The sequence below is a fragment of the Taudactylus pleione genome, unplaced genomic scaffold, assembly GCF_031769625.1.
Source record: "Taudactylus pleione unplaced genomic scaffold, aTauple2 ptg000386l, whole genome shotgun sequence".
In the NCBI taxonomy this organism is placed as follows: domain Eukaryota; kingdom Metazoa; phylum Chordata; class Amphibia; order Anura; family Myobatrachidae; genus Taudactylus; species Taudactylus pleione.
In genome coordinates this window covers 20,764,847-20,792,500 of record NW_028284787.1, presented here as the reverse complement: position 1 = coordinate 20,792,500, position 27,654 = coordinate 20,764,847, and the positions used below count along the sequence as shown (strand labels likewise).

The following is a 27,654-nucleotide window of genomic DNA, read 5'->3' as shown; positions in this document are numbered from 1 at the left end:
AAACCCCACTAATGTGGCCTGAATAGGAGGGAGGGTCTTTAAATAGAAACCAGGGTCCCCAGATATCACTGAACTTGATAAAATTTAGTAGCTCCAGACATCATAAGATCATCTATAGTTTAATAGAATTTCAATCTGGGGAATCAATCCGCTATAGTTGGAGGAGTCTGACATCTCCAGTGGACTGGAATTACAGCCTTGGCTGCACTATTGAGATGTTTTTAATTTCAATAAGATGACACAAGACCGTCAATCCTATTAAGGAGCCAGAAAACAGGTTCTGAGCTAACTTCCTGGCCTACAAGCTCTTTAGATAAAGATATCATAGAGTTCCAGAAGGGTCATAGAGCAGCACATTCCCACTAGATATGGAAAGGGGAACCAACAGCTGAGACACATCTCCAGCATGTAGGGGGAACCCCAGGGTATAGTTTAGCAAGCACTGAGGGGCATATGTACCAGCCGGCAAGAACCTTAAACTGAGTCTCCACTACCGAATAGCTTGCCGAGCAGGACATTGTGGTCTGAAAGATATTATCCCAATCTTTAAGTTCTAGTTGTATACCCAGATCTCTTTCCCAGTCAGCCGTGAAGCACGGCAACGTGGAAAAAGCATCCTCTATGAGAAGTTTATAGCCTAAGGAGAGAAAATGTTGAGGACAAGTCTTGGACCAGCTGGCCAACACACACCACCTCAGCCTGTGTCCAAAGGTGAAAGAAGCAGGAGGTCCTCCCAAGGGGGAAATCAGGATTATGAAAAAGTGGGGTCCTAGGAAAGAGTGTAGAATAAACCCCCTCATATGTCTACATCTAAAGAGCACATCATGTCTAAAGTGGGATTGTCGCCCTCACCAAACTGTGAATGTTCAGAAAGCAGCTCCTAGGATGCAAATTGGGAGGGTCTGGAGCAAGTAAAGTATTCTGGGAAGTATATTAATTTTATTTATACTTGTCCTACACAGCCACGAGATTGCGCCCCGGTGCCAGTCTCTGATCTTTGCCAGGAGGGGTAAAAAATTATCTAAATATAACCTCGATAGGTCACGATTCAAAAAAAATCCCTAAATATTTAAGTTTTGAGGGATGAAAGGAGAAGGGAAAAGAGGCCTTTAAACCTTCTACTTCTGTGGGGGGAACCGTAAGGTTAACATCCATAGATTCAGAATAGTGTATTTTCAAATTAGAGAGGAAACCAAATTCCCAATATTCAGAAACGAGGTTAGGTATTGAAATAGAGGGGCTTGATCAGGACGACCAGGAAGTATTCTGCAAATAGAGCCAGCTTATATTTACGACCATCTACAGACAGCCCAGATATGTTGGTGTTTAATCTGATCACCCTAGCCAATGCCTCATGCACAAAACAAAAATAAGCAGGGATAAGGGGCATCCCTGTCTGGTACCATTGGTAATCCAAATCAGAGCGGGCACCGTTGATCCTAATATGCGCTGTAGGTGTAAAATATAAGGCCAGAATCCTTTGCAAGGAGGTAGGGCCCAACCCCATGTGTGTCAGTAATCCCCTCATAAACAGCCATTTTATCCTGTTAAAGGCCTTCTCTGTGTTAGTGGAGATCAGAAGGGCTGAGGACTGCTCTGTCACAGCGAGATGCATCAAATCAATAACCTTTGTGGTGTTGTCTCATACTTCACGACCCGGGATAAAACCAACTTTGTCTGAATGGACTAAGGCAGAAAGGAGAATTTTAAGTCTGTTTGCAATTAACTTGGCAAATAGTTTGATATCTGTTTTCAGGAGGGAGATTGGCCTATAAACTGGAACATAGAGCTGGAGTCCTAACTTTCCTTATGGATAACCACAACATTGACTTCAAGAGACTGAGACAAAAAGCCTATCTTATCAGATATGGAATTAAATGCCGAAAACATCCTGGGTAGAAGGATGGTCCTAAACAGTTTATAATATGAAACTGTATACCCATCAGGGCCTGGACTCTTACCAGTAGGCATGATTTTCAGAGCCTCTTCCAATTCCTCCAATGTAGGTCTTTGTTTTTTAATTGTGACGAGTGGTACACTAGCGCTTAATATGTGCTTTCCTAGATTTACAGTTCTCATAATCTATTCATATTCTTTGTGCTGTAAATGTTAGGCTGTAAATAAAATTAGTTATGTTATGATCATATCATGTTGTGTATTGTGGGACATGATTGTTGCAAAGTCAGGTTGGGTATGCTGCAAGAACCTAGAAGACCAGAAGGGATGAGGATAAAGATCGTACTTTAACTGAATCTGGATTTCGCAGAGATCTGCCTTTAATGTAAAGTGCTAGTCCATTCTGATTTAAGTTACTAAAGATCAGTGTGTCATAAAAATGCATCACGTTCATGGTATGATTATCTGGGACCCATACATCAGCAATTAGTTAAAAACGATTCAGAGATTTAACTTTTTTCACGTTTAATTTCAAGATTCTCCAATTCACCAATCTGCACCCATACATTAGTTTTCAGTTATTTGTAGATAATTTTCAGCAAATAACAGTTCTTCCAATCATAAAAGCTTATTTACTAATAATACTAGTAATCTACAGCCCCGATTGGTTGGTGAAATCCAATTTGAGTTACCGATTCTTATCCCTTTTGCTCGCAATCGTTGAACCCCATATATTCATACTTGCTTACCTTCCCGATTTGGTTGGGAGACTCCCAAAAATCGGGTGCCGCTCCCGGCCTCCCGGGAAGGCAGGCAAGCCTCCCACAAGGTGCCGACCCCTCCTGTCTCCCCCGCGATAAGTGAGAATACCCGGCAGCGAGGGGGGGCCTGTGACACAATTCATGCCGAATCGCGTCATTTTGGCCCCGCACCCTGCTTCACAATGCCGGGATTATTGGCATTGTGTAGCGGGAGCGGGACCATAATGACGCAAGCGCGTGGCCATGCCCCCCAGAAGGGGCAGCCAGAATGTCGGCATGTCTGCATATATTACAGATATTTTGACACCATCATCTGCGAAATGGGGAATTGCCCCAATTGATTGCTGATGTATGGGTTCCGTAAGTTGTACGAGTGCTTTGGAAGTCTGATATAGTGGCACAGTCTAAACAAGAAATAATACCGGTAATTGGAAATTGTTTTAAAATGTTAGCAAAACAAATGCGTTTGTTTTTCAAAACTGCTTTTCAATAATAAGCAATGTTTATTTAGTGAGACTTAACATATTTTATGCTTATTTTCTACAGCTATCAACCCAGTGAAAGCCCCTCAGCTCTGGTAGGTAAATGTTCATAGGAGTGACAACTAAGTTGAGTTGCATCATACCTTACAAGAAAAATTTATGTTTTGTTTATTATCATCTCTGCTACTGAGTTTAGTGTTCCTAGCATAATTTGTAAATATTGAATTAACGTTACCATTTTTTAAACAAACATAGATTAATCCTATTGAATAGATTCTCATTACCTATTTGTCTTTTTCTGTGGATACATTGCCTGTAATAATTCTAATGTCTAAAGGCGAGTGTACACACACAACGATTTTTTCAACGATTTAACTATAATTTAATCGTTATCGTTCAATCGTTTAAAAAAATCGTTCAGGTTCAGATGTACAACAATGAATGATAATCGTTCATGCGCATTCACGTTTGTAGTTTGTAGTTCATCGTCCATTCTGACTGTCCAACTGAACAATTTTCATTAAGGTAAGTATCTAAATTCGTTTGTAGTTTGTAAAAATCGTTCATTACATTTGGTAAATGAACGATGTTAGTAAACTATTTTCGTTCATTTTGCCCTAGAAAAAATGAATGAAATCATTTACTAAAATCGTTCATTTAGCAAATCGATACGTGTGTATGCATCTTATCTGCTGAGTTTAGCATACCTTGAAGCCCTGAGGATATACTGTGCCCGAGTATTTAATATAAAGTGAAGAGAGGATCTGAGCCTATTCTGGCAGGGCCTGTCAAGGCTATGTCACTTCTGTAAAACATACATAAGCGATAGGAAAAATGTTGCTCTCTGGGAATGGGTTTTACACAAAGCAGATGTGACTGTTGTCTGTTGGAAGTGAGAAACCATATGTCCCCTGTATTTACTGGGTTACTGGAGGTTTTGGCTTAACATGATATATTTCTTTGTGGTTTAGATTAGCACAGCAGTTAAGTAACAGTAAAATATGCATACACATTCTTAGAGGGCACCACAGTAGTCATTTATGCTCTATGGTTTATAAAAGACATTGGGGCAAATGTATTAAGGTCTGGAAAGTGATAAAGTGGAGAGTGAGAAATGACCAATTAATCCACTCCTAACTGTCATGTTTTAAACACAGCCTATAACTTGACAGTTAGGATCTGAGTGGGTGGTCATTTATTACTTTCCACTTTATCACTTTCCAAAGCTTCATACATCTATCCCATTAATACTTGTACACATAGATTTCATTATAGATTACAGACATTGCATAGGTAGCATTTATTATCCTCTTATGGGTTATTTTGAGGTGTACTGTAACTGTATCTGTATCTGTAAAGATGTGTCCTCACACACCTAGCCTCAATGTCTGGCACGAGTTAACAGGATCCTGTGCGAATCAGCTTGTGCAGTGTCACAGCTTGTGCAGTGACTGTACTGATTAATTTAATATACGACACTTGTATATCTGTTCGACTGAGTTTGAATCTGTACAAATGAACTTGGCATGAAAACAGCAGCAGCCGCTGCAACGTAGCACTTTGTATGCAGATTCAGACTCAGTCGCACACAGATATCGCATATCAGATTAATCAGTGCAGTCACGCAAAGTGGTTTAGTTGCATTACGTTGCGACTATGATGCACAACGGGCGTAAAAGATGCTCAATGCAAGCTGAGTCTCACAGGTCCTGGCACGCTGAGGGCTGTTTGGCACAACTGTGGCAATAGTGTAGGAGGACGCATCTGTACTTCCAAATATATCAATGTACACCTTTTTGGAAGCTGTTATTAGTACATTGCCATACAGTACATAAACAATTGATGAATTTAGCTCTTCTTGGTAAATAGAACACTTTTGTACCTCTATGAAAACAGATCTATGTTTGTCTCTTCAATGTTGTTTGAATATAGATAATTGCATTAATTGTCCGTAATTTCTGGTTTGCAGAATACAGCTTTCTAATGGTGCTTAAATTAATGGAAGATTTCGAGCATGTGAATGTCATAAGTTAATAAAAGCAAAAACATCTGCAGAAGTACTTAAAAAAAGTCTCCTTGTGTCTGCCAAAAGCTTGTATTTTGAAGTCATAACTACAAAATATACAGATGTTGTGCTTTGATGTATAATATTTAAGAGTAAAGAGAGCAGGAGAGAAGAAAATAATAAAAAAATAAATCAAGTTAGTTAATTCAATGGTGCAAAAATAATAGTATAATTAATAAATTTACATTTTGTTCATTACTACTTGATTACCTTTTCCACATTTTTAAATTAGGGAGTTAGTGTGACTGTTTGTTACCCAGCAGCATGATGTGCCACAAAGGACTGCAGTGCCGTACAATGATGGGGGGAGAGGAAAAGTGGGCCATAACCACCTTCCAATGATTTATATAGAACAGAGCAGGGAAATGAGAGCACACCAGCATGGTACACATCTGTGTGCAGGAGTTTAGCTACAATACTAGATGTAGAATTCAAAATTGATGACCGTGGCATTAGCAAAGGGTGGATAGGTAATGGGTTAGAGTGAAGTCAAGGAATTGGTACTCTGCCTACAAGAGCTTATATGCTAAAATTTGGGAGTCTGCTACACACAAGGGTGGAGTGAAGTTGGTGAGCTGAGGCAGTAGAATACAAGATAAGAGGAGTACTTTAATGTTTTTGGGAGTGTTTGAAGCCATGTGGACTGGTGGAATGTTTGATTTGGTGTGAGGAGCAATTAGCATGTGCAGCAGCATTGAAGATAGGGGAAAAGTTTAGTGAGAGGGAGGCCAGAGAGGAGGAGGTTACTGTAATTGAAGTGGCAGAGAACAAGTGTGTAAATTAAGGTGCCCATTCACTAGACTATTAAATTTAGCGATTGAACGACAACAATATCATTATCGTTCGATAATTGTTTGAAAACCGTTTGCTTAAAATATGTCTAAAATGACCAGCGATGTGTGCTTCCGCTGGTCGTTTAGACATCTATCATTGGGCAAACATGCTGGACAACCTGACGATAACGTCAGGTTCAGCATGTTTGCAGATGATTGATGTTTCTACACTGAATGACTGCTCGTTCAGTGAAGGCACATCACAGACTGACAAACGACTACATGATTACAATGTCGTAATCGTGCAGTCGTTTTGAGATCTGCTAGTGGAAGGGCAGCTTTAGAGTTTTGGTCGTGTCTAGGATGAGTAATTGTTTGATGCTAGAGAAAAGTTGAGAGCACAGATGAATGTGGGGAGTGAAAGACATGAAAAATAAGAGTGACAACCAGACAGTGGACTTAAGGAATAGAGGAGTAGATATTGTTGTAAAGAAAGAGGGAGAGGAGGAGGATGTGTGGACTCCGGCTTAACGGAACATTAGTTCTGTCTTTGACATGTTGAGCTTGATAAAGTGCAGGGGCATCCAGGAGACAATGGAGAAAGACAGACTGATAATGTCCCTATTGTCCTCACTTCCACAGCAGAGTGACACTTGTAATAATTGACATAACATCAAGTATTCTAGAGAACACGCCTTTTATTTATTCAAGAGAACTTGCTTATGCCACTCCCATAAGGAGAGTGGTATAGCCAGGTAAACAAGTGCCACCAAAGGCCCACTAATCAAATAACAAGAGTCAAGTGTCCACCCAAGTTATCACCTTACCCTGTGTCCTGCTGACAAACAATACACGCATACTGTATAAATCCTAACTGTGTGACAGGTGTCACGCCTGAGGATTGGTTTGGGTTGGAACTGGCGTGGAAGGCTGAAGAGGAGATTTGAGAGACGTGGATGAACTTATGTGGTTTGAGCCAGGATCTCCTCATGTATAGATGTGAGGAGGTAGAGATACGGCAGTGGATGATGGCCGAAGGTGAAAGCAGGAATAGGGACTGCGCTGTATCAGTCAATCAGTGTCCTAAATGGATCCAATATAGATTCCAGGTGTAATAGTAAAAAAATATAATGTATTAAATTATCTGTTAGATACAAATTTGCATGGGTCCCAGCAAGTATAAATAACACATACAAAGCTAAAGAAAATAAACAATAAAACCTAAATAAGAAGTATAATCCATCCCTTTCCTTAATCAATTAAACTAGTGTCCAAGGGCCTGATTCAGCAGAGATCGCAAAAGAGATTACGCACGCAATCGGCCGATTGTTGCGTTCTGCGCATGAGTATCACTGTGCGTGAACTCTCCACTGCGATCGGGACTGTGATTGCAGTGACTACGCAGACCCATTGCAGAGCGATTGACAGGAAGTACCGTTTGGGGGAGGTGATGGGGTGGTGGTAGGCGAAATGCAGGCGTACCAGTGCATTTCGCCACTTGCAGGGGCATGCATAAATTAATCACTGCGATGCCATACGCAGATTGGGCTTTCACTGCATGCGATGAGGTTAGCAATTGCTAAGTAAGGTCAGACCTTGTGCAAGTGTGCATAAGGCACCGATGTTACTCAATGTTGCTGATATTTTTGCAGACTTGCAAGTATTACGGATGTCTGGGTAAGGTGGACATCCCTTATGTTGTGCTGCGACAGCATAGCAATCACAGATTATTAGCATACCTTTGCAATGAGACTGCATGCTTTTGCAGTCGCAGTTGCAATCCGTACTGAGCCAGGCACCAAGTTTCCAAAGGATTAAGAGAGCAGAGGAACACTGTTCTGATCTAACACAATATGAAGCAATAAACATGGGGTGTAAGTCGGTGATATTCGCAGTAATGATTAATGGGGCATATGATTTCTCACCCACAAAGCTGCACACTCCAGTATAGTCTACAAACTAATGGTGCATACACACTAGACGATATGCTCCCTGAGCGATATCGTCTAGTGTGTTCCCGGCAGGGTGTGCTCAATGTCGTTCACGATATCGTTCAGCGCCGGGCTCTCTTCCCCCATTCCCGAACATGCAGCAACCTGACGACATCGTCAGATTGTGCTGCATGTTCAGGCGATGGACAATGTCGGAAACGACCAGCGGGAGTGCGCATCGCTGGTTGTTTCCGACTTAGAAGTGCAGTAATATCGCCCAGTGTGTACCCACCATAACTCTGCTAAAAGGGACAGAGCGACGCATAGTCGCAAGGGGGGATAAACAACAAGGATGAAAGGGGAAGGGGGGGGGCACGGGGGAAGGGGTGGGTCACGGGAGAGGATAGGAGAAGGGAAATGGGAGCCTCGGGGGAAGAGGAGACTGGAGAGGCCCGACGGCCAGCAGCAGGGCGGGAGCACCAGCACGCAAGAGGACGGAGATTCCGCAGTGAACAGGATTGGGGAAGCAGCAGGAAATCATCAGGAACGTAGCCAGGGCTGGCCAGTAACAGCGTGACTTCCAGGCGGGAGCAGACCAAGGGCAGTTGATCATTGCGGACGAGGCATCGGGCTCCGGGGCATCAGCCTCGGAGCAGGTAACGGCGGCTTCCCACTCCCCCTTACTCTTCCCCTCATCCACCCCGCCCCCAACACCCGATATCTGCCACCAATGGCTGCCACTCACTTCCGGCTCCCCTGTTGAGGCTGCAGACAGCGATGATCGCCGGCAACATGACCTCCTCCCCCAGCCACCTCAGGACGCCAGCCGCAGCCAAGAGGCAACGGGCTCCCAGCTTGCGGCCGGCACGCAGATACAGCCGGCAGCCGGGGCCCATCAGTAGCCAGACTTCCCATGCCAGCCCCGCGTGGCTCAACCAGCCCTTGCTCCTCATCTCCAGCCGGCGTCTGCTTCCTTTACCCAGGCTCCGGCAAATGGGCTACAGCAGGGGGACCCCACCCACAACAACCGGCGGCCCAGCAGCTCCCAGGCCCCTACTCCAGTAGGAGCCAGCCCCCTACCTCCAGCAGATCCCCGCCCCCTACCCCCAGCAGGTCACCTATTCCCAGCACGTCCCCACCCCCTACCACCAGCAGGTCCCCACCCCCTACCCCCAGCAGGTCAACAGGTCTCCGCCTCTACTACTTGCAAGGCCAACCACCCTACCCACAGCTAGGGGCTGCCTCCACACTGCAGCTGGGGCCTACCCCCGCATGTACCAATGACACAGGGCTAGGGGTCCAGCAAGGGGAAATACCGCCGGCCGCATGGCCGGCGGATCGATTCCCGGCAGCGGCGGCCCGACATCAGCAGAGTTCCCGGCAGCGGAAACCCGACAGCGCTGGAAATCCCGATCGTGGATAGGTAAGTATTCTCTAACCTAACCCCCCTAACCCTAACCCTCCTTAGGGGTGCCTAACCCTAACCTCCCCCCCAAGTGCCTAACCCTAATCCCCCCTCTAAGTGCCTACCCTAACCACCTCCTTCCCCGCTGCCTAAACCGAAATCCCCCGGGGGGGTGTCTAATCCTAAATCCCCCCCGGGGGTGCTTAACCCTCCCTCCACCTAGCCTAACCCTACTGGGGGGGTGCCTAACCCTAAGTCCCCCCCGGGTGGCCTAAACCTAACCCTCCCCCCCCCCCCCCCCCCCCGCGGCTGTCCGCTTGTGGCGCCTGTCATCACTACGATCGGGATGCCGGGCGCCAATCTCCTGGCATCGGGGAAATGCCGGGCGTCTGCATCTAGACGCCCGGCATTTCACCCTCGCCGGGATATGACAGTCGGGAAACCGGCTTCCCAATTGCATACCCCAGCAAGGGAGGGGGGTTTATGCACAGCCTGCAGAGGTCACCCTCCCACAGCAGCATCCAGCCCCAGCCCGACATCATAGTGTGCCTCCGCCCCTGCAAGCACAAGCAGAAAGGGTGCAGCCCACTGTAACACAGGTCGCTAGTCAAACCCATTGTCCAGACGCGGGCATCACGCAGGTCGATGGCAGGGCGTCAGGAGCAGTGGAAGAAGAGGCAATCTTTCACCGGGAGGTAACAATTTCTGATAATGTTATTGCAGGCACAAGTCACAGGGAGACAATCCAAATGGGGAGGATAGCAGAAGGCGAGCGCTGGATACTGGGTGACTATCGGTTGGCAGCGACGAGAGACTGGGAGCCAGGGGGCGAACCTGGCAGCCCACACGGGCCAGGAGACAATACACAGACAGCTGAGGGCGAGGAAGGAGGTGAGAATAATGCAAATGATGGGGTGGTGGTATTAGACACAGGGTCATCGGATTTCGATGGCAGCAATCGATTCAGGTACATCAGACTCAGGGCAAACCTAGGCTCTTTAGATTGTTTAAAAAGCAGTTTAGGAAGGGTAAACAGGGCGCAGGTCAGGGGCAGCAGAAGATGGGAGGAGTTAAGGGTAATGACAAGGCACTAGGCCCAGAGGACAAGCAAACCTGTGCAACCACGACAATTGACAGGGGGGTGCGGAGCAAGGTAGTAAAGAGGAAAGGGAAGGGAAAGTACGTTGATATCTGGGCGATGACAAACGAGGCCAAGAAGGAGAGGGACCGCACAGCCAATAACGGTAAGGGTGGAGAGATGGGGTACAAAGCTTATACCAAATGGTTGAACGGGATGTATATGTTTGTGGAATGCTATCTAAAGACCAGGCCAGAGGACCACATGAACATGTTAAGTTATATGAACATGATACATGGTGTGTTCGCAAGCGGGAAAGGTAATATGTGGAGAGAGTATGACGAGGCCTTTTGCAAGACACACAACGGGTGAACGACGCTGGATTTTGGTAAGAAGGACATAGAGGTATGGCTGGAGGTCACACAGCCGAAAGGGGACGGTCAGTCCACGAAGCCCGCATACACATCAGGGAGGCCTAGCTTGCAGGGCCAAGAGGAGGAAAATGCTTCGCATTTAACGACAACCAATGCCGGGCATCCAGCTATGGAATGTTTCAAAAGAGCAGTCGGGACGCCAGACGACAGAGGTGCGGGGGACACAGGGTCATAAGTAAGGCAGTGACCCTGGTGAAGTTAGACAAGATGCAGAAATGGCTAGGATGGTACCACAACAAGGGAGACGCAGAATTCTTGGTGAACGGGTTCCGGGAAGGGTTCAAGCTACCAATATCAGGTGAAGTCACGGGGGCGGTGCGCCTCCATAACCTGAAATCGGCCTCGGAATTTCCTCACATCGCGAGGGAGAAAGTGCGCAAGGAAGTCCCTTCCCCGAACCCCCTCTTCGGCAATTAGTTGTGTCCCCCCTGGGCGTGGTTCCTAAAAAAGTAGCAGGAAATTCAGACTCATGCAACACATGTCATACCCAGAAGGAAGATCTGTTAATGACACAATAGACAAACAACAATGCAGCGTGGTCTATCAGTCATTTGAAGACGCGCTCAGCATAGTGAGAGGATGCGGGGAAGGGGCCCTGATGGGTAAAATTGATATCAATCCGGCTTTCAGGCTCCTTCCTGTGCACCCCCAAAGCTTCAGATTCATGGGCCTGAAGCTGGTGGGCAGTTACTTCATCGATTGTTGTTTGCCTATGGGCTGCACCATTTCATGTGCCGCCTTCGAGAAATTCAGCACATTCCTACACTGGTGTTTAGAAGTAGGGACAGGCAGCAAGACGATAGCGCATTACTTAGATGACTTCTTGGTGGTAGGGCCGGGGAATACCAACAAATGCGAGGAACTTATGAAGTCCACTAAGGCATTCTTCCACACGTTCGTGGTACCCATCGCAGCTGACAAAACCGAGACCATCCACTAGGTTCTCGTACCTTGGTATTGAGTTAGACACTGAGTTAGACACCGAGAACATGTTATGCAGGCTACCAGAGGACAAAGGCCCTCATTCAGAGCCGCTCGCTATTTGCGGTCGTTCATTCTAAAACAAGGGGTGGCTATTCAAATGAACCGTTCGCTAATTGCGGTCTGTTCACGCCTCTAAGTCTGAATGAGCGAGCAAAACTTGCGGTTGTAATTTTGAAAAATATGCCCCCTTGCCGCTCGCACCATACGTCATGTCCGCTATTTATTAGATTAATCGAGTACATCGACCAGCGTATGAACTGCTCGCTATTCTTGTGGCTGTTTTTTTCAACCGCTATTTTGCGAGCAGTTCTGAGTAAAAAAAAACCAAGTGACGTGGTCAATGACGCTGCTGTATTAATTATGCACTCCCTTAAAACGCCCGTTTTGACCTTTAAGCACGCCTGCGTTCGAATTCCACACCCCCGTTTTCAAGCACCTTCCCCTTTTACCACCCACATACGCCTCCTTCTGTCACTCAAAATAGCAGGCATTCGCTATATAGCGAACAAACGATTTTCGGCCGCACTGACTGGTTCGCGCATGCGTATTAAAATCCGTACGCATGCGCAGATGTGCGAACATCGGTCAGAACGAACGAGCGGCCGCTTACGAGCGGCTCTGAATCAGGGCCAAAGTGTCCAAACTGGGAGAGCAGCTGAGCACATTCTCAAAAGCAAAAAACTTGACCCTCAAGCAGCTCCAGTCATTGCTGGGGCTGCTGAACTTTTGCTTGCAGAGTCTTAGGGAAGAATCTTCTGCAGGAGGCTTGAAAGGGCCACAGCAGGGGTGCGGAAGCAGCGTCACAACATTACATTGTCAACCCTCGGAATGTGGGGTAAATTCCTGCAGCATTTCAATGGTATTCGCATCTGGCCAGCACCACCAATATCTAGCAAAAAGCTTCAGTTGTACACGGACGCAGCAGGGTCCATAGAATTTGGGGCATACTAGGAAGGGGAATGGTATGCTGCCTCATGGTCGGCGAGCTGGCACAGCAGTGGGCTGACTAAGAATCTGCTGTTTCTGGAGTTGTTCCCAATCATAGTGACTGTGGAGCTGTGGGGCAGCAGGCTAGCAAACAGGGAGATAACATTCTGGTGTGACAATCTCAAGGTTGTGCAGGCAGTCAACAGGCAGAGCGCAGCTTCGCCCCCAGCGATCAACCTGATCAGGCACCTGGTCCTAGGCTGCCTCCGGCACAATATTAACTTTAAGGCCAAACATGTCGCGGGCATGGATAACACAATAGCGGATGCATTGTCGCGGTGCCAGTGGAAAGCGATCAGGCAAGCAGCTCCGCAGGCGCAGCAAATAGGTCTAACTTGCCCACCTCATCTATGGCAGATTATCAGGACGGCATCAGCAGACTAGTGAGGGAGTCATTGGCGCCGGCGACATGGAGGAGCTACAGGTCAGCATGGGAAGAATGGGAGAAATAGAAAAGCCAGGACTAAGAAGGGTAAGGACGAGGAAGAGTGTTTGCTTTCCTTTCTGTGGGGTATGTACAAAGGGAAGAAGTCGAGGGCTCAGGTCAGGAGCGCATTTAGGATAAGTGAATTGGTAGCGGCATCACAGAAATGCAAAGGGTCAGGCATGAGGGTAAGGAATGTATCTGTAAGCGAGTCCGTCGTGGTTTGCAAAATACCCAGATCCAAGACGGACCAGCAAGGGGTAGATAAATGGGTAACCCTCCAGGAGGTCAGTAACTTTGCAATCTGCCCGGTCAGCTTGGTAAGGGGGTACATTGCATGCAGAGTGGAAGGAGGTCAGGCATTCCTATCCCACGCAGATAAGTCACCATTAACGGTATACCAATTCAAGCAGGTGTTTAAGCGATGCATTGTGGCGATTGGACTTGTAAGAGATTATGGTATGCGCTCTTTTAGAATAGGAGCGGCCACTGCAGCATCTGAGTCAAGCTGTTCGGAGAAAAGGATCAAAAGCATTGGCAGATGGAAATCCACCAGTTATAAAAAAAACATTCAATCTAGCAAAGGGGTCGATGCCTGAGTAGGGCCTTACCTTGCGCAGAGGGTCACCCGGGGGGTAGCTGCCCGCCAACGTTGAATTTGGGAAGGGATTCACCTTTTCCTTTCCTTCAAAGAAGGACCAGGATTAGCCAAGGACCCTGGGAGGTTTTGGGTTTTACCTTCTGACGGGGTACCTTCTGCGCCTTCGAACCTCAAACCCCCCCTTTCTTTCTCTCTCCCCCCACCCCCACCCTCACGAACCTTTACCCACCCTCGGGTCGCCCAGCATCAAGTAATTAGTAAAGCAAGCAGGTGAAGGTTCGACAGGGGAGGTGACAACAGGACGGTACAGACTGACGGGCTGAATAATAGGTGAAATGTGTCTCATGCTACGGGATGCCGACTCTGAAACAATGAACACCCGCTGCCTAGGTTAGAGGGGCTCGCAAGTGGGAAGTCACTAGACCAGTTATATGCAGTCTAGGCAAACCTGGGTTACCCTAGGCGCGGCTCCAACAGAGCCATACTAGTGTGGGCCAGGGCAACACCCAGGAGGGGATGGACCGATCCCGGGGGGGGGGGAGGGCGCCAGATGGGGCACGTACAAAATCCTGTGACAAGTTCATTGTTTGAGAGGAGGGTAAGGTACTCACACACAGCCAAATGTGGTGTCAGTGGGCACACTTATGCAGGGCAGACGGAGGACACTTGCCAGATGCGGACCTAGTGTTGTCTGTTAGGAACACTGGAGGCGTGATAGGTCAAGGGTTTTATGGTGGTGGGCTACGGTTCAGTGCGAACCTAGCTGTGGTGCAGCACTGCGGGCCGGCCAACATGGTGGCGCTAGCGAAGCCAAGGAGACATCCCCCCCCCCAAGGCGAGGTGGAGAGGCGCGGCACAGCCCGTAGGGCAAAAGCCAGGAGAAGGGGCGGGGTGCGTTCTCGCAGGCCTATGGGCAAGGGACAGAAGGGGCACCCTGGTCAGTTACGGTTCAGTGCTTGCGGAAGGGGACCCCTTTGTCCCTGGGTAAGAAGGGGCACCCCGGTCGATTACGATGCAGGGCTTGTGGAAGGGGAACCCTTTGCCCTTGGTTGATTACAGGATTCAAGGGCGATAAGGGGCTGTTGTCCCGCAGTGCTGTTTAAGCCAGCACAGTAGCAGCAGTTGTAATAATACTAAGTGCTAAATTCAAATAAACTCTGACCTCTAATTCGCCATATACAAGTCTCTGTCTGGTTATTATGGGGCACTCATGGAGGGAGGAGTTTGGTGGAGATCGAGGGGATGAGACGCTTAGAGCTTTATAGAGTTGTGAGGGCTGCTTACCCAGATGGCACCGCAAAGCTGCACTGTCACTCCGGTATAGTCTCCAGACAAACTCGACTAGTAGAGCTGTAAGGACTGCTTACCCGTATGGCAGCATTCATCGCCTGTCAGCCACTAAATGTAGCACTGCACTCACACCTGCTTGTAGTGGCAGTCAATATAGACTAAAGGCAGGCTTAACACATCCTCTGACGAAATTACATGCTGGTAAAGAAACGCATTAGGAAGCCTGCCTTTAGTCTATATTGACTGCCACTACAAGCAGGGACCCAGCAGCCGTATTTGACATCGCTGAACCAGCACAAGTGCAAAGACAGCTTGCCGCTATTTCTACTTCAGGTTCCATAGGGTATCCACAGGTTACCCTGGGGTATAGGCGATGGCAGACATCCAGGCACCACAGAGTTAAAAACTTCTCCATCCTCCCAGGATGCACTGGGGTCCCTCTCCTATACCCCGCCCCCGAGCCTCAGGCACTCAGTTTTCATCGGTGCACCGTACAGAGTGGGGGTCTGCAGGCCCCTGAAGTTCTTCAATGCAGCTGTGGCTGCACATCTAATGAGCAGACAACATGGACAGTCTGCACTGACGTCCATGTCGTCGCTCCTACACCCCGCTGGTACCAGAACGCTGGAACTGATCCGGGGATGCTGGTGGGTGACTGGGGTCACAGCTAGCGGTGGCCCCGGTTGCCCGGACTGTGGCCAGATTTATGGGGGTTCAGGTAAGCGGCAAGGTCCCGCGGTGGGGCCCAGCCGAATAGCACAGTCCTTAGTCCCCAGGCAGGGGGCTCCCTGGGGATTGGCTGCAGTGTGGAACCAGGCTATTGATCCCTGCGCTTTCCACTACCCCCTGGGACTGAGGACTGGACAGAAACAGTAAGTGTCCAGCGTCCCAGGGGTTAAATGCATGCCAGGGGAGCGCGCTTTCCCTGCTAAGCAGCCTGCGCCTCCCCCGCTGCACACGGCCTCTCCACAAGGTGGTTAGGCATCTGCATGCGCTCCGCCCCTGGACCAGCCCTCCCTCTACTCCTCGGTGGCCATTTTAATACATGTGGCAAACACTGCTGGAAGCTGTTAACGCGGGCATCGTGGTCTGGGTCCCCCTGCATACCTCTCCGGTGCGAGGTCAGTGTATGCAGCACTGTTTCCTACCAGGCTGAGGTCTGGTTAGTTGATGAAGCGCAGATACTGCAGGGTTTTCAGTATTCTGCATTGTATGTGACTTTGGGCTAGCGCTGCTGTCTGTTACTTTCACTTTCACATACTGTCAGCTATTTTCCCTATCCCTGTTTTTCTTCTCTGCTAACAAGCCCTTGCGGTGCGGTGTTACAAGGGGGATTTATACCTCACTATACAACGTGTTGTGAAGTGCGGTGGTCACATACAGCTCCGGGTCACACACTCAGCATGTCTGACAGTGAGCATGATTTCCCCATTCCGCCTAAGTGTACTGTATGCAAGGTACCATTGGCAGAGGGTGATGGTAACTCTGATGGATTATTAAGGCGTGCCTGCGGTTGGCTTGCAGTCTATGGTGTCATCCCCTATGCAGGGGTTTCCTAAACAGTTTATCGTACCTCAGAGTTTCCCGTTGTCGCCCCCTCAGGTCATCCATGAACCTGCGTGGACTAATTCACTGTCTACTTCAGTACAACAGCTGTCAGAGGTGTTACAGGGCGAGTCGTCTGTGCGAGCGCAGAAGTGTCAGCTGCAACCTCATTAAGATCAGGATGCTGTGATGACAGATGATGGCTCATACGTGCGGTGTGCACGGCCTTGGTTATTGAGTATGGCGCTCCTCCTGTAGCTAAATCAAAATCTGCCTTTTTCAAGGATATTACGTGATGCTATGGTGTTTCCCCTGTCTGATCAGCTAGTGGATCATTTAGGGGAGGTGTGGAATACGCCGGGTAAGCGTTACCAGCCCCCTAGACGGTTTGCGGTGGCATACCCTTTTGCAGATAATTATTTTGCAACATGTAATAACCCGCCACAAGTGGATTTACATGTCTAGTAAAGAGTGCTACGTTGTCCTATGCCCTCTATGTCCTCCTTAAAGGATCCAACGGATCGCAGGGTAGAAATATGTTGAAAATGATTTATTCCCTTGCATGAGGCATGTCCAGACCGGCTTTGGCCGTGTGCTGGGTGGCAAGAGCTATGGAGCACTGGGCTGATACCTTGGAGGCATCCCTGGACCCAGACTCGTCACCTGAACAGGTGGAGTTGGTGGGTAATTTAAGGGACTCAGCTACCTACATTAATGAGACAGCTTTAGATATGGGCCTCATGGCATCCAAGATCTCCTCGGCAGCAGTGGCGGCTCGTCGTATCCTGTGGCTGCGTTCTCGGAAGGCGGATGCTGATTCCAAAAAGGGTTTGGAGGGGTTACCCTTCACTGGAGAAGTGCTGTTTGGCCCTGATCTAGACAAAATTGTGGCTACTTCGGCACCAGCTAAGCCTGCGTGTCTGCCTTCCACTACTGTCCCATCAGGAGCGGGTTCTTCGTTCTTTCGGCCCTACAGAACACAGAACAGACCCAGGGTACAGTCCTTTCCTAGGAGGACTGCCGCCAAGAAACCTGCAAAGCCCAGGACGCAGGCCTGGAGTACCAGACGTCCCACTCCCAAGTCCGATGACAAACCTACGGCCTGACGGGACGGGCCTCTCTTTGGGGGACTTCAAAGTGGGAGGCCGACTTCTGAAATTCACCCTAAGCCAGTGTCTGACCACTTCAGACACATGGGTCGGAGAAGTGGTCTCTCAGGGGTACGCCCTCTCCTTCCTCAGGAGCCGGTTTTTCACCACGGGCCTTCCGTCCAATCAGGACAAGGCCCGGGAACTCAAGTGTTCATACCAGGAGTTCTCCACTGGGAAGCAGACTTTCTCAGCAGTCAAGACGTGCATCCAGGAGATTGGTCTCTTCACCAGGAGGTGTGTCAGCTACTGGTGAACAAGTGAGGCCTTCCAGAGATAGATCTCATGGCCTCATGACACAACAACAAACTGCCGATGTTCGGGTCAAGAAGAAGTGACGCAAAGGCTTGTCTAGTGGACGCTCTGGCGGTCAAGTGGACCTTCCAGTATGCGTACCTCTTCCCTCCGCTCTCCCTTCTTCCTCGAGTGATACGCAAATTCAAGCAAAAAGGCGGCACGCTACTGCTGATTGATCCAGCGTGGCCCAGGCGGCACTGGTACACGGATCTTCAGGGTCTCTCAGTGGACACTCCGCTGTTGTTGCCTCAACGTCAGGACCTGCTGTCTCAGGGTCCTTGCGTTCATCCGGACCTGAGTCGGCTGTCTTTGACGGCGGGGCTATTGAGACTGCCCTCTTGTGGTCCAGAGGTTTCTCCAGCTCTGTGGTCAACACCATGCTGAGAGCTTGGAAGCCTTCATCTGCCAACATCTACCATAGAGTGTGGCGGGCTTTCTTCCATTGGTGTCGCACTAGAGTTTATGCTCCTCAGGTGTTCAGATTGTCCAGGGTTCTGGCCTTCCTACAGGTGGGTTTAGACCAGGGTCTTCGCCTAGCTTCCCTGAAGGTACAGGTGACTGCACTTTCAGTGTGGTTTCATCGTAGGATTGCTATGCTTCCTGATGTCCGCACCTTTATGCAAGGGGTGCTTCTTATTCAGCCTCCCTTTGTTCCACCTGTGGCACCATGGGATCTGGCTGTTGTCTTGAAGACTCTTCAAGGACCGCCATTTGAACCACTGGGCTCAGTGGATTTGAAATGGCTAACCACTAAAACTGTATTCCTTCTGGCTATTGCTTCGCCCAGAAGGGTTTCAGAATTGGGAACTCTCTCATGTAGACCTCCATTTGTAATTTTTCATAGAAACAGGGCTGTGCTGCGCACTCGTCCTGGGTTTCTTCCAAAGGTGGTATCTAGTTTCCATATCAACGAGGAAATTATTGTACCATAGTTTACTTCACCGGACCTTTCGGTTGGTGAGGCCACCTTGGCTGTGGTGCGGGCTTTGAAAATCTATGTGGACCGCACTTCTGTCTATAGGAAGTCAGACTCTTTGTTTGTCGTTTTTGGCTTCCATAAAAGAGGTTGGCCTGTCACTAAACAAACATTGGCAGGATGGATTCTACTGGCTATCTCTGAAGCTTTTGCTCACGAGGGCCTTCCTGTTCCATCTTCTGTTAAGGCTCATTCCACTAGGTCTGTGGGTCCTTCGTGGGCAGCTCGATATGGCGCCTCAGCTGTTCAGCTTTGCAAGGCAGCCACGTGGTCATCTGTCCATACTTTCGTACGGTATTATGCTTTTAATATTTACGCCTCTCAGGATGCTTCCTTCGGGCGGCGGATTCTCCTCTCAGCACTGGAGCGTCCCCACCCTTAAAGGATACTGCTTTGGGACATCCCCAACGTATCCTGTGGATACCCTATGGAACCTGAAGTAGAAAATATGAGATATGGTAAGAACTTACCCTTGTTATCTCTATTTCTACGAAGTCCATAGGGTTCCACAGGACTCCTACCCTGTCGCACCTGTACTGCAGATGGGCTTTGCTCTGGTCACCGGTTTTTCCGTCTCCCTCTGGTGAGAATGTGGTTTATTGTGTGTTCCAGACTTTCTTCTCTCTTTTTATCCTCCTCCGGCCTATGGCTTGTGACGAAACTGAGTGCCTGAGGCTCGGGGGTGGGGTATAGGAGAGGGACCCCAGTGCATCCTGGGAGGATGGAGAAGTTTTTAACTCTGTGGTGCCTGGATGTCTGCCGCCATCGCCTATACCCCAAGGTATCCTGTGGAACCCTATGGACTTCGTAGAAATAGAGATAACAAGGGTAAGTTCTTACCATAGCTCATATTTTTGGATACAACGCCCTCCTGTATGACATAAGCCTACTCAGCATCTCCTGCCCACCTAATGGGAGAGACGGCGGTCGCACCGGAAAGAAGTAGTGTCAGTGCGGCGCTACATTTGGAGGCTGACAGGCTTGGGATGAATTGATGAATGCTGCCATCCGGGTAAGCAGCCCTCACAGCTCTACAAGCCGAGTTCACCTGGAGACTATGCAGGAGTGACTGTGCAGCTTTGTGGGTGAGAAATCATATGCCCCATTGATCATTATTGCGGATATCACCAACTTACACCCAATGTTTATTGCTTCATATTTTTCTGGATCGGAACAGTGCTCCTCTCCTCTCTTAAAGTGTGTTGAGAGCAGAACATGGCAAGAGAGGATGACCTGTCAAGATGGAGCCAAAATAAGTTGTAAGCAGAAAGAATGTGAAAATAACCATATAGATGTATAAAGGTGTAAACAGATAGGAATCATACTATATACATGACACGTTATGAGGCATATCCAGGTTTCAATGACAAAAGTTTGGTAAACCTGTTTTGAATATTTACATATACAGTAACTATTGGATTTACCTGCTTTACTAGTCATGATCTATAAACACCCAACCCATTGACAATAATAGTGGTTCTGCAGTCTAACTTATAAATGATTGCAGTAGAATAATAAATAAAGTGAAGCGTTATCTTACAATAGACTACATGGTAAGCTAATGAGGTTTGTGTTGGTAATATTTTAATTGCACAAAGGAATAAACACAATCTCATGATAAATGTTACATTATCTGACTGACAGTGTGGCATACAATCTATATGCATAACTTCATCAAGAGGCTGAGCAGTCTCAATGGCAGCAACTTCTGATCCTAATTTTCTAAAGTATGTGAGCTGAAACTATGTCAGCGCTTTTATAAATAGTATTCATGCCAAAACAAGTATCAGGTCCTTTGCGGCAGCAAACAGGAACTACGGATCAAAAGTAGCTCTTCTGTGTTAGAATGTAACATACTGTACAAGTCTTTTCACATAGTAAAATTTCAAACATTATTATATCTTTTATATGCAAAAGTCTTTGAAATGTTTCTATTTGAAAAGACTTGTACAGTATGTTATATTCTAAATAATCATTCAGAAGCCGATCTGGCCTCTAGTGTCCAATCCCTGGCGCATGCGCTGTGCAGCATCCAGGGGGTATACTGTACCTCCAGCCATGCATGTGCTGCTTTACAGACACTAGAGCCCATCTCTCCCTCTGTTGATAGATCCTGATTGCAGCCTTACTTGTCATGTATAAGAAGCACTGTGCCCATTACATTGCATCTACAATGCATTTCATACTTTATTGATCTCCTTGGTGGTGGCAGCCATTTTAGGAGGGATTTTTTTGTGTTTTTATCCCTTGTAGAAATGCTTGGTCGGGGATCTCGGCCGCCAGGCCGGCCATTCTGGCATTTGCCAGAACAGCCAGATAGCCAGTCCGGCCATGACAGTATGTTAATATTTGAATGTTCACAATGGAGAACTATGAGTGTAGAGAAAAAGAAAACACTATTGGGAGGCTGACATATTGGTGTACTTTGAATTTTCTTCTCCCCTAAATTGCAATTATGTGCAGAATAGTTGTGTGGCTTACATGTTGTCAGAGTATTTTTCTGTTAAATTACATCATTTTCAAACAGTCTAAAAAGAATTCTAATAACTTGCCAAAATGAACACTACCTTTTCGATTACAAAAAAATGTTTGTTAAAGTATGAGTTGACCTGGGTGTGTGGTCACAAATTCTCTAATAATAAAAATTCTGTTGTCCTTTTGCTTTTGGATTTAAAAATCTGATTATAGAAATGTATTTCTATTAATACTAGGTTACAATTTGAAAGATTGTTTTTGTTGGTACTGTAACTAGAGGTCGGCCAGCTCTGCACTGATATCTTAATTTTGCATCATGACCATATTGATTTATAAATGAACATACCTCTAATTCTAAAGCTTTGCAGTATTTTACTAACTTGATCTATTAATTTTCTCCCTATAGTACTAAAAATACTTCTGAAATGCAGAACTACCAGGTACATTTTAATTTCATTCTTTTGCGTATTGGTATATGGTGCTGTGGATATAATATTTTCAGCATTTTGTTCAGTATACTCAAGTTAATATAATGGAGGTCCTTTATGGACCTTTCACAGCATAAGGGGGAATTATTATTATTATTATAATTTATTTATATGGCGCCACAAGTGTTCCGCAGCGCCTTACAAAGTACATAAACAAATTGTTGACAAGCGACTTACAGAACAATACAATACAGGACCAGGACATGGATAATATACTGTTTATTGCTACATTAGTGACCATAACACCCAGATAAGCAACAGAGCATAAGCAACCAAGTGTTAGGTGCCCTAGTGGTGAGTAAGAAGTAGATGAAACTAAATTAGGGAGAAGTACAAGAGGATTGGGGGCCCTGCTCGTAAGAGCTTACATTCTAAAAGGGAGGGGAAGACAAACAGGTTTGACACAGATTGGGTAAATGGGGAGGAAGGAGCATGTAGCAGGGAGTTAGGATGATAGCTGGGAGGCTTTGATGAGGTAGTGGGTCTTGAGAGCCCGTTTGAAAGATTGCAAAGAGGTGGAGAGTCTGATGGGGAGTGAGAGAGAGTTCCAGAGGTGGGGAGCAGTGCGGGCAAAATCTTGGAGGCGGGAGTGGGAGGAAGTAATCAGTTGGCATGAAAAGCGGCGTGCATTAGTTGAACGAAGAAAGCAGAGAGGAGAGTGAAGGGAGATGAGATCAGAGATGTATATGGGAGAAGATTGGGTGAGGGCTTTGTAAGCAAGCGTGAGAACCTTAAATTGTGTTCTGAAAGGGAAGGCAAGCCAGTGGAGGGCTTGTAGGAGAGGGGAGGCAGATGTAGAGCATTTGGAGTGGAAGATCAGCCGTGCAGCAGCATTAAGGACACACTGGAGAGGAGAGAGATGGGATTTGGGGAGGCCAGATAGGAGGAGGTTACAGTAGTCCAATCTGGAGATGACCAGTGAGTGTATGAGGGTTTTAGTAGCATTCTGGGTGAGATAGGGTCTGATCTTGGAAATATTTTTGAGATGGAAACAACAGGACTATGAAAGGTTCTGGATATGTTGTTAGAAGGTGAGGGTTGAGTCCAGGATAACTCCAAGACAGCACACCTTGGGACTAGATGAGATAGTTATGCCATCAATTGATAAAGAAATAGTGGGAAGTGAGGTTATGTGGGAGGGTGGGAAGATGATCATCTCTGTCTTAAATTAAATTAAGTTTAAGAATTTGCTGGGACATCCAGGAAGAGATAGCAGAGAGACAGTTGGAGATATTAGTCAGAAGAGAGGGGGAGAGATCAGGGGAGGAAAGGTAGATTTGAGTATCATAAGCATAGAGATGATAATGGAGGTCAAAAGAGCTGATGAGTTCACCTAGAGATGAAGTATAGAGGGAGAATAGGAGAGGTCGCACAGAGGCCTGCCGGCTGCCACCCATGACCCTCCGCTGCCACTTGTCCGCTTTACTGACTCTGTAATACTGAACCCGGGTCTAGGCCAACACCTGCTGCGCCGCGGGTGTTGGCCTGAGCCCACTGACACCCTGATGGAGTGGACTTGCACTGGCCAGGCAAGGCCGCCAGGGGTTGGCTTTTTTGTACTTGCACTGCAGACAGTGCATGGTGAATGGAATTTATAGTAACCGTAACACATTATAGGACATAGGACCCCTGCATCTGCAGGAATGTGCCTCCCTTCATATTTCCTGTCTCCCACACCCACTATCTTCTGACCTGCTGCATGTTGCCGGACACAGTCTCCAGAGTCCAGTCCTCAGTGTCATAGTAGGATCAAGTAGGTTGTATCGGCAACACTGTTGTGTGTGTGTCCTTTGTAATTAATTTTGCTGTGCATCATGTGTTGTTAAACACAATGTTTCGTAGACCATTCGCTGGTGATCATGTGGAAGATGTAGACGATTTAGGTAGTTCTTCAGAAAATCCCACCTTGTCTTCAAAGCAAACTGTCACTCCTCACACTATGCCATAGAAAAGAAAGTTAAAACACTGTTTCTTTTTTTAACACTTATGGAGCGTACACACGGTCAGATTTGTCAGACTTGTCAGATTTGTCAGATGAACGACTGAACGACTAAACGATTTGAACGATTTGACCAAAGTTTTGAACGATTTGAACGATTGAACGATTTTTGACTGCATTAAAATGAATGGAATCGTCCAAGTCTGACTGCAAACCCATCAGATGTCAGATATCGTTATCTGACAAACGGGAACGCGCATCGTTGATCGTCCATCGTTCAGGCATGTCAGATATGAACGATTTTCCTTCAGATATGAACGACTGAACGATTTTTAAATCGTTATCGTCCATATCTGAAGAAAAAATCTGATCGTGTGTATGCACCATTATTTAACTTTAATTTCTTATTAAACACTTATTTCAACAAAGATTGGTTGAAAGACAAAGCCTTTGCTAAATGTCTTGTTAAGGAAAACGAGTTCACAGCAAAATGTGTAATTTGCCCCATTACATTTTGCCATCAAATTTGAAGGAAGAAAAGCCATAGTTGATCATCAGATGTCCTAAAAACACATTCTGTCAGAACTGCAACAGCATTAAAATCAAACTGACTACTTTCCTGGTACAGAAACAGACGTCTGTAGAAGACTCGGTCACGAGCTGAAGTTGCATCTGTGTATCAGTGTGAAACATAGTCAAACTTACAACTCATTGGATTGCCAAGTGAAATTAAACCATCATTAGTTTCCTGACAGTAAGATAGCAGCAACAATTCTGTGTGGCAGAACCAAGGCAACAGCTATCTCTTAGAATTTTCTTGGTCCATACAGTCAAGACGTCATTGTAGGAGAACTTCACAAAGTGTTCTATTTTTCTGTGTCTTCTGATGCATCAAACCGAGGCAATATTAAACTTTCCCATATCCAGTGCAATATTTTGTTATAAAACATGGAAATACATCAGAGACTACTTGACTATTATGAAGATCCCAAAGAAACTTGTAAAGACATTTTCTTTGCAGTATATAACATGAGTCCAATGGCTTTCACCTGAACCAGATTTTTCACTTCCCAATTCTACCAAAATATGGGTAATTCTCCTGATTGCAGCTCTTTAGTGAGTGTCTGTGCTTCCATTTTTACGTACTTTTGTTTCCTCACGCTATTTATATAACTTGCAAAATGCCCCTCAGTAGACAGTGTTCCTTTTTTATGTCAGCATCCATAAGAGGGAATATATTTAGGTTTTTATAGCTAACATTCCCAGGGCCACCATCAGGGGGAAACTGCCAGGACTGTAGTCCAGGGTCCAGACAGAGAAGTGGGCCCACCTCTGGCTCCTGCTGCTCAGGACCATTGGGAACTTGAGACCACTCTCAGAGCTACCTTCGATGGCTTGCAAAGCACACAGAACCTGGTTCCCTCGTGTTGGCCAATTCTACAGGCCAGGCAACAGGGGCATGTACAGGGCAATAAAGTTGTTTTTTTACTGAGGTGACTGTGACGTCACACTGAGAAGAGAGGAGCCACGAAATGAAGAGGAGCAGCTGCCAAACAGAAGGCAGACTAAAGTAAGTAAGTGATGCTGGAGACACAGGCTGTGGCTGGCTGGAGACACACAGGCTGTGGCTGGCTGGAGACACACAGGATGTGGCTGGCTGGAGACACACAGGATGTGGCTGCCTGGAGACACACAGGCTGTGGCTGGCTGGAGACACACAGGCTGTGGCTGGCTGGAGACACACAGCCTGTGGCTGGCTGGAGACACACAGCCTGTGGCTGGCTGGAGACACACAGGATGTGGCTGGCTGGAGACACACAGGATGTGGCTGGCTGGAGACACACAGGATGTGGCTGGCTGGAGACACACAGGCTGTGGCTGGCTGGAGACACACAGGCTGTGGCTGGCTGGAGACACACAGGATGTGGCTGGCTGGAGACACATAGGGGTCGCAGGCTGGAGACACAGAAGTGGGACTGGAGAAACAAGCTGGGGATGGCTGTAGAAACAGGCTGGAGCTGGCTGGAGACAAAGAAGGGGGGCTGGCTGGAGATACAGAAGGGGGAAGTTTGGAGAGACAGAAGGGGGGCTGGCTAGAGAAACAGGCTGTGGCTGGCTGGAGACACAGAAGGGGGCTGGCTGGGAAGACAGTAGGGGAGCTGGCTGGACACGCAAAGGGGGGGCCTGGCTGGAAAAGTGGAAGGGGTGGTGCTGGCTGGAATGGGTATGAAATACCGCCGGCGGTTCGATTCCCGTCAGTGGCAGCCCGACATGAGCAGAGTTCGAAGCAGCGGAAGCCCGACAGCGCTGGAAATCCCCATCGTGGATAGGTGAGTATCTACTAACCTAACCCTCCTTAGGGGTGCCTAACCCTAACTTCCCCCTAACCCTAATCCCCCCTCTAAGTGCCTAACCCTAACCACCCCCTTCCCCGCTGCCTAAACCAAAGTCCCCCGGGGGGGTGCCTAACCCTAAGTCCCCCCTCGGGAGCCCTAAACCTAACCCTCCCCCCCTGCGGCTGTCCGCTCGCGGCGCCCGGCATCACTACGATCGTGATGCCGGGCGCCGGTCTCCCGGCATCGGGGAAATGCGGGCATCTACATCTAGACGCCCGGCATTTCACCCTTGCCGGGATATGACAGTCGGGAAGCCGGCTGCCGGTATTTAGGCAGTCGGCTTCCCGATTGCATACCGTGCTGGCTGGGGAGACAGAAGGGGTAATGGCTGGGGAGACGAGGGGTACTGGTAGGGGAGACAGAAGGGGTACTGGCTAGGGAGACAGAAGGGGTACTGGCTAGGGAGACAGAAGGGGTACTGGCTGGAGAGATACTCAAAGGCTGTAGTTGCTGAAACAAATGTGGGGTCCTGGCCCCACAATTTCTGGTGGCAGCTCTGAACATGCCAGCCATCACCACATCTCAGTGGACCTGGTAATATTTTCATCCAAATAAACTTTATCAATCCTGTCACTATTATGGCAACATTAAATGGTAAGTTTTATTCAGTGATAAAGAGTATCAGTGTTTCCATAATTTAGTAAGCTGGGGGAAAGTATAAATGTGTGATAAAATGGATATAAGGGCTTTTGATGCGATTACATCACCTTTTAATAACTGGGGTTTTTTTGGATTCCATTGAATCTCATTTAAGAGGAAACATTTTTGTGTTTGTTTATCTCACTAATTGTAAATGTTTCAAATGGCTTTCATACAGGCAACTTATATTTTTGCTTTTTTTCTGTTCAGTCTCGAACTATAAGCACTCCTCTGGTTGGTAATTACAGGGTTCAGTGCAGTGTTAATATGTAAAGATTAATGGAGATGATTAAAAATTGCTCTTGATAAAGTACCCAATTTTAAATTGCAAAGCATAGCAACACTGTTCTTAGCAGCCAACCGAGCTTTTACCTCCATGGCCAATACTGCATTGTCTATATCTACATATGTGTACCAAATATTTATGATTAGGGCTGACTCTGCCACTAGGTAATTGCCTAGGGCATCAATGATAAGGGGGAGCCTACAACACTGACATATTGTCAAGCATAGATAGCACTCACCGACGGCTGCTGACATGGATGAGAAGCAGCCAGTAGATTCTTCCCTATGAAGCTGTCTTCTGCCACTCCTGTGTCAGTGATACATGGGAGTGTGATCATTTCAGAGCCAAGTGCCA

General features: G+C 47.3%; 1 protein-coding gene across 1 annotated transcript in view; it reads left to right on the top strand.

The window, feature by feature from the left end:
• EPB41L4B (erythrocyte membrane protein band 4.1 like 4B) overlaps nucleotides 1-27,654 on the top strand; it is a 316,007-nt gene that overhangs the window by 273,578 nt on the left and 14,775 nt on the right. The window contains exons 13-14 of the mRNA XM_088445740.1: nucleotides 3,204-3,234; nucleotides 21,959-21,992. Coding sequence (XP_088301866.1) covers nucleotides 3,204-3,234; nucleotides 21,959-21,992 — 65 coding nt within the window. The remainder of the gene's footprint in view (nucleotides 1-3,203; nucleotides 3,235-21,958; nucleotides 21,993-27,654) is intronic.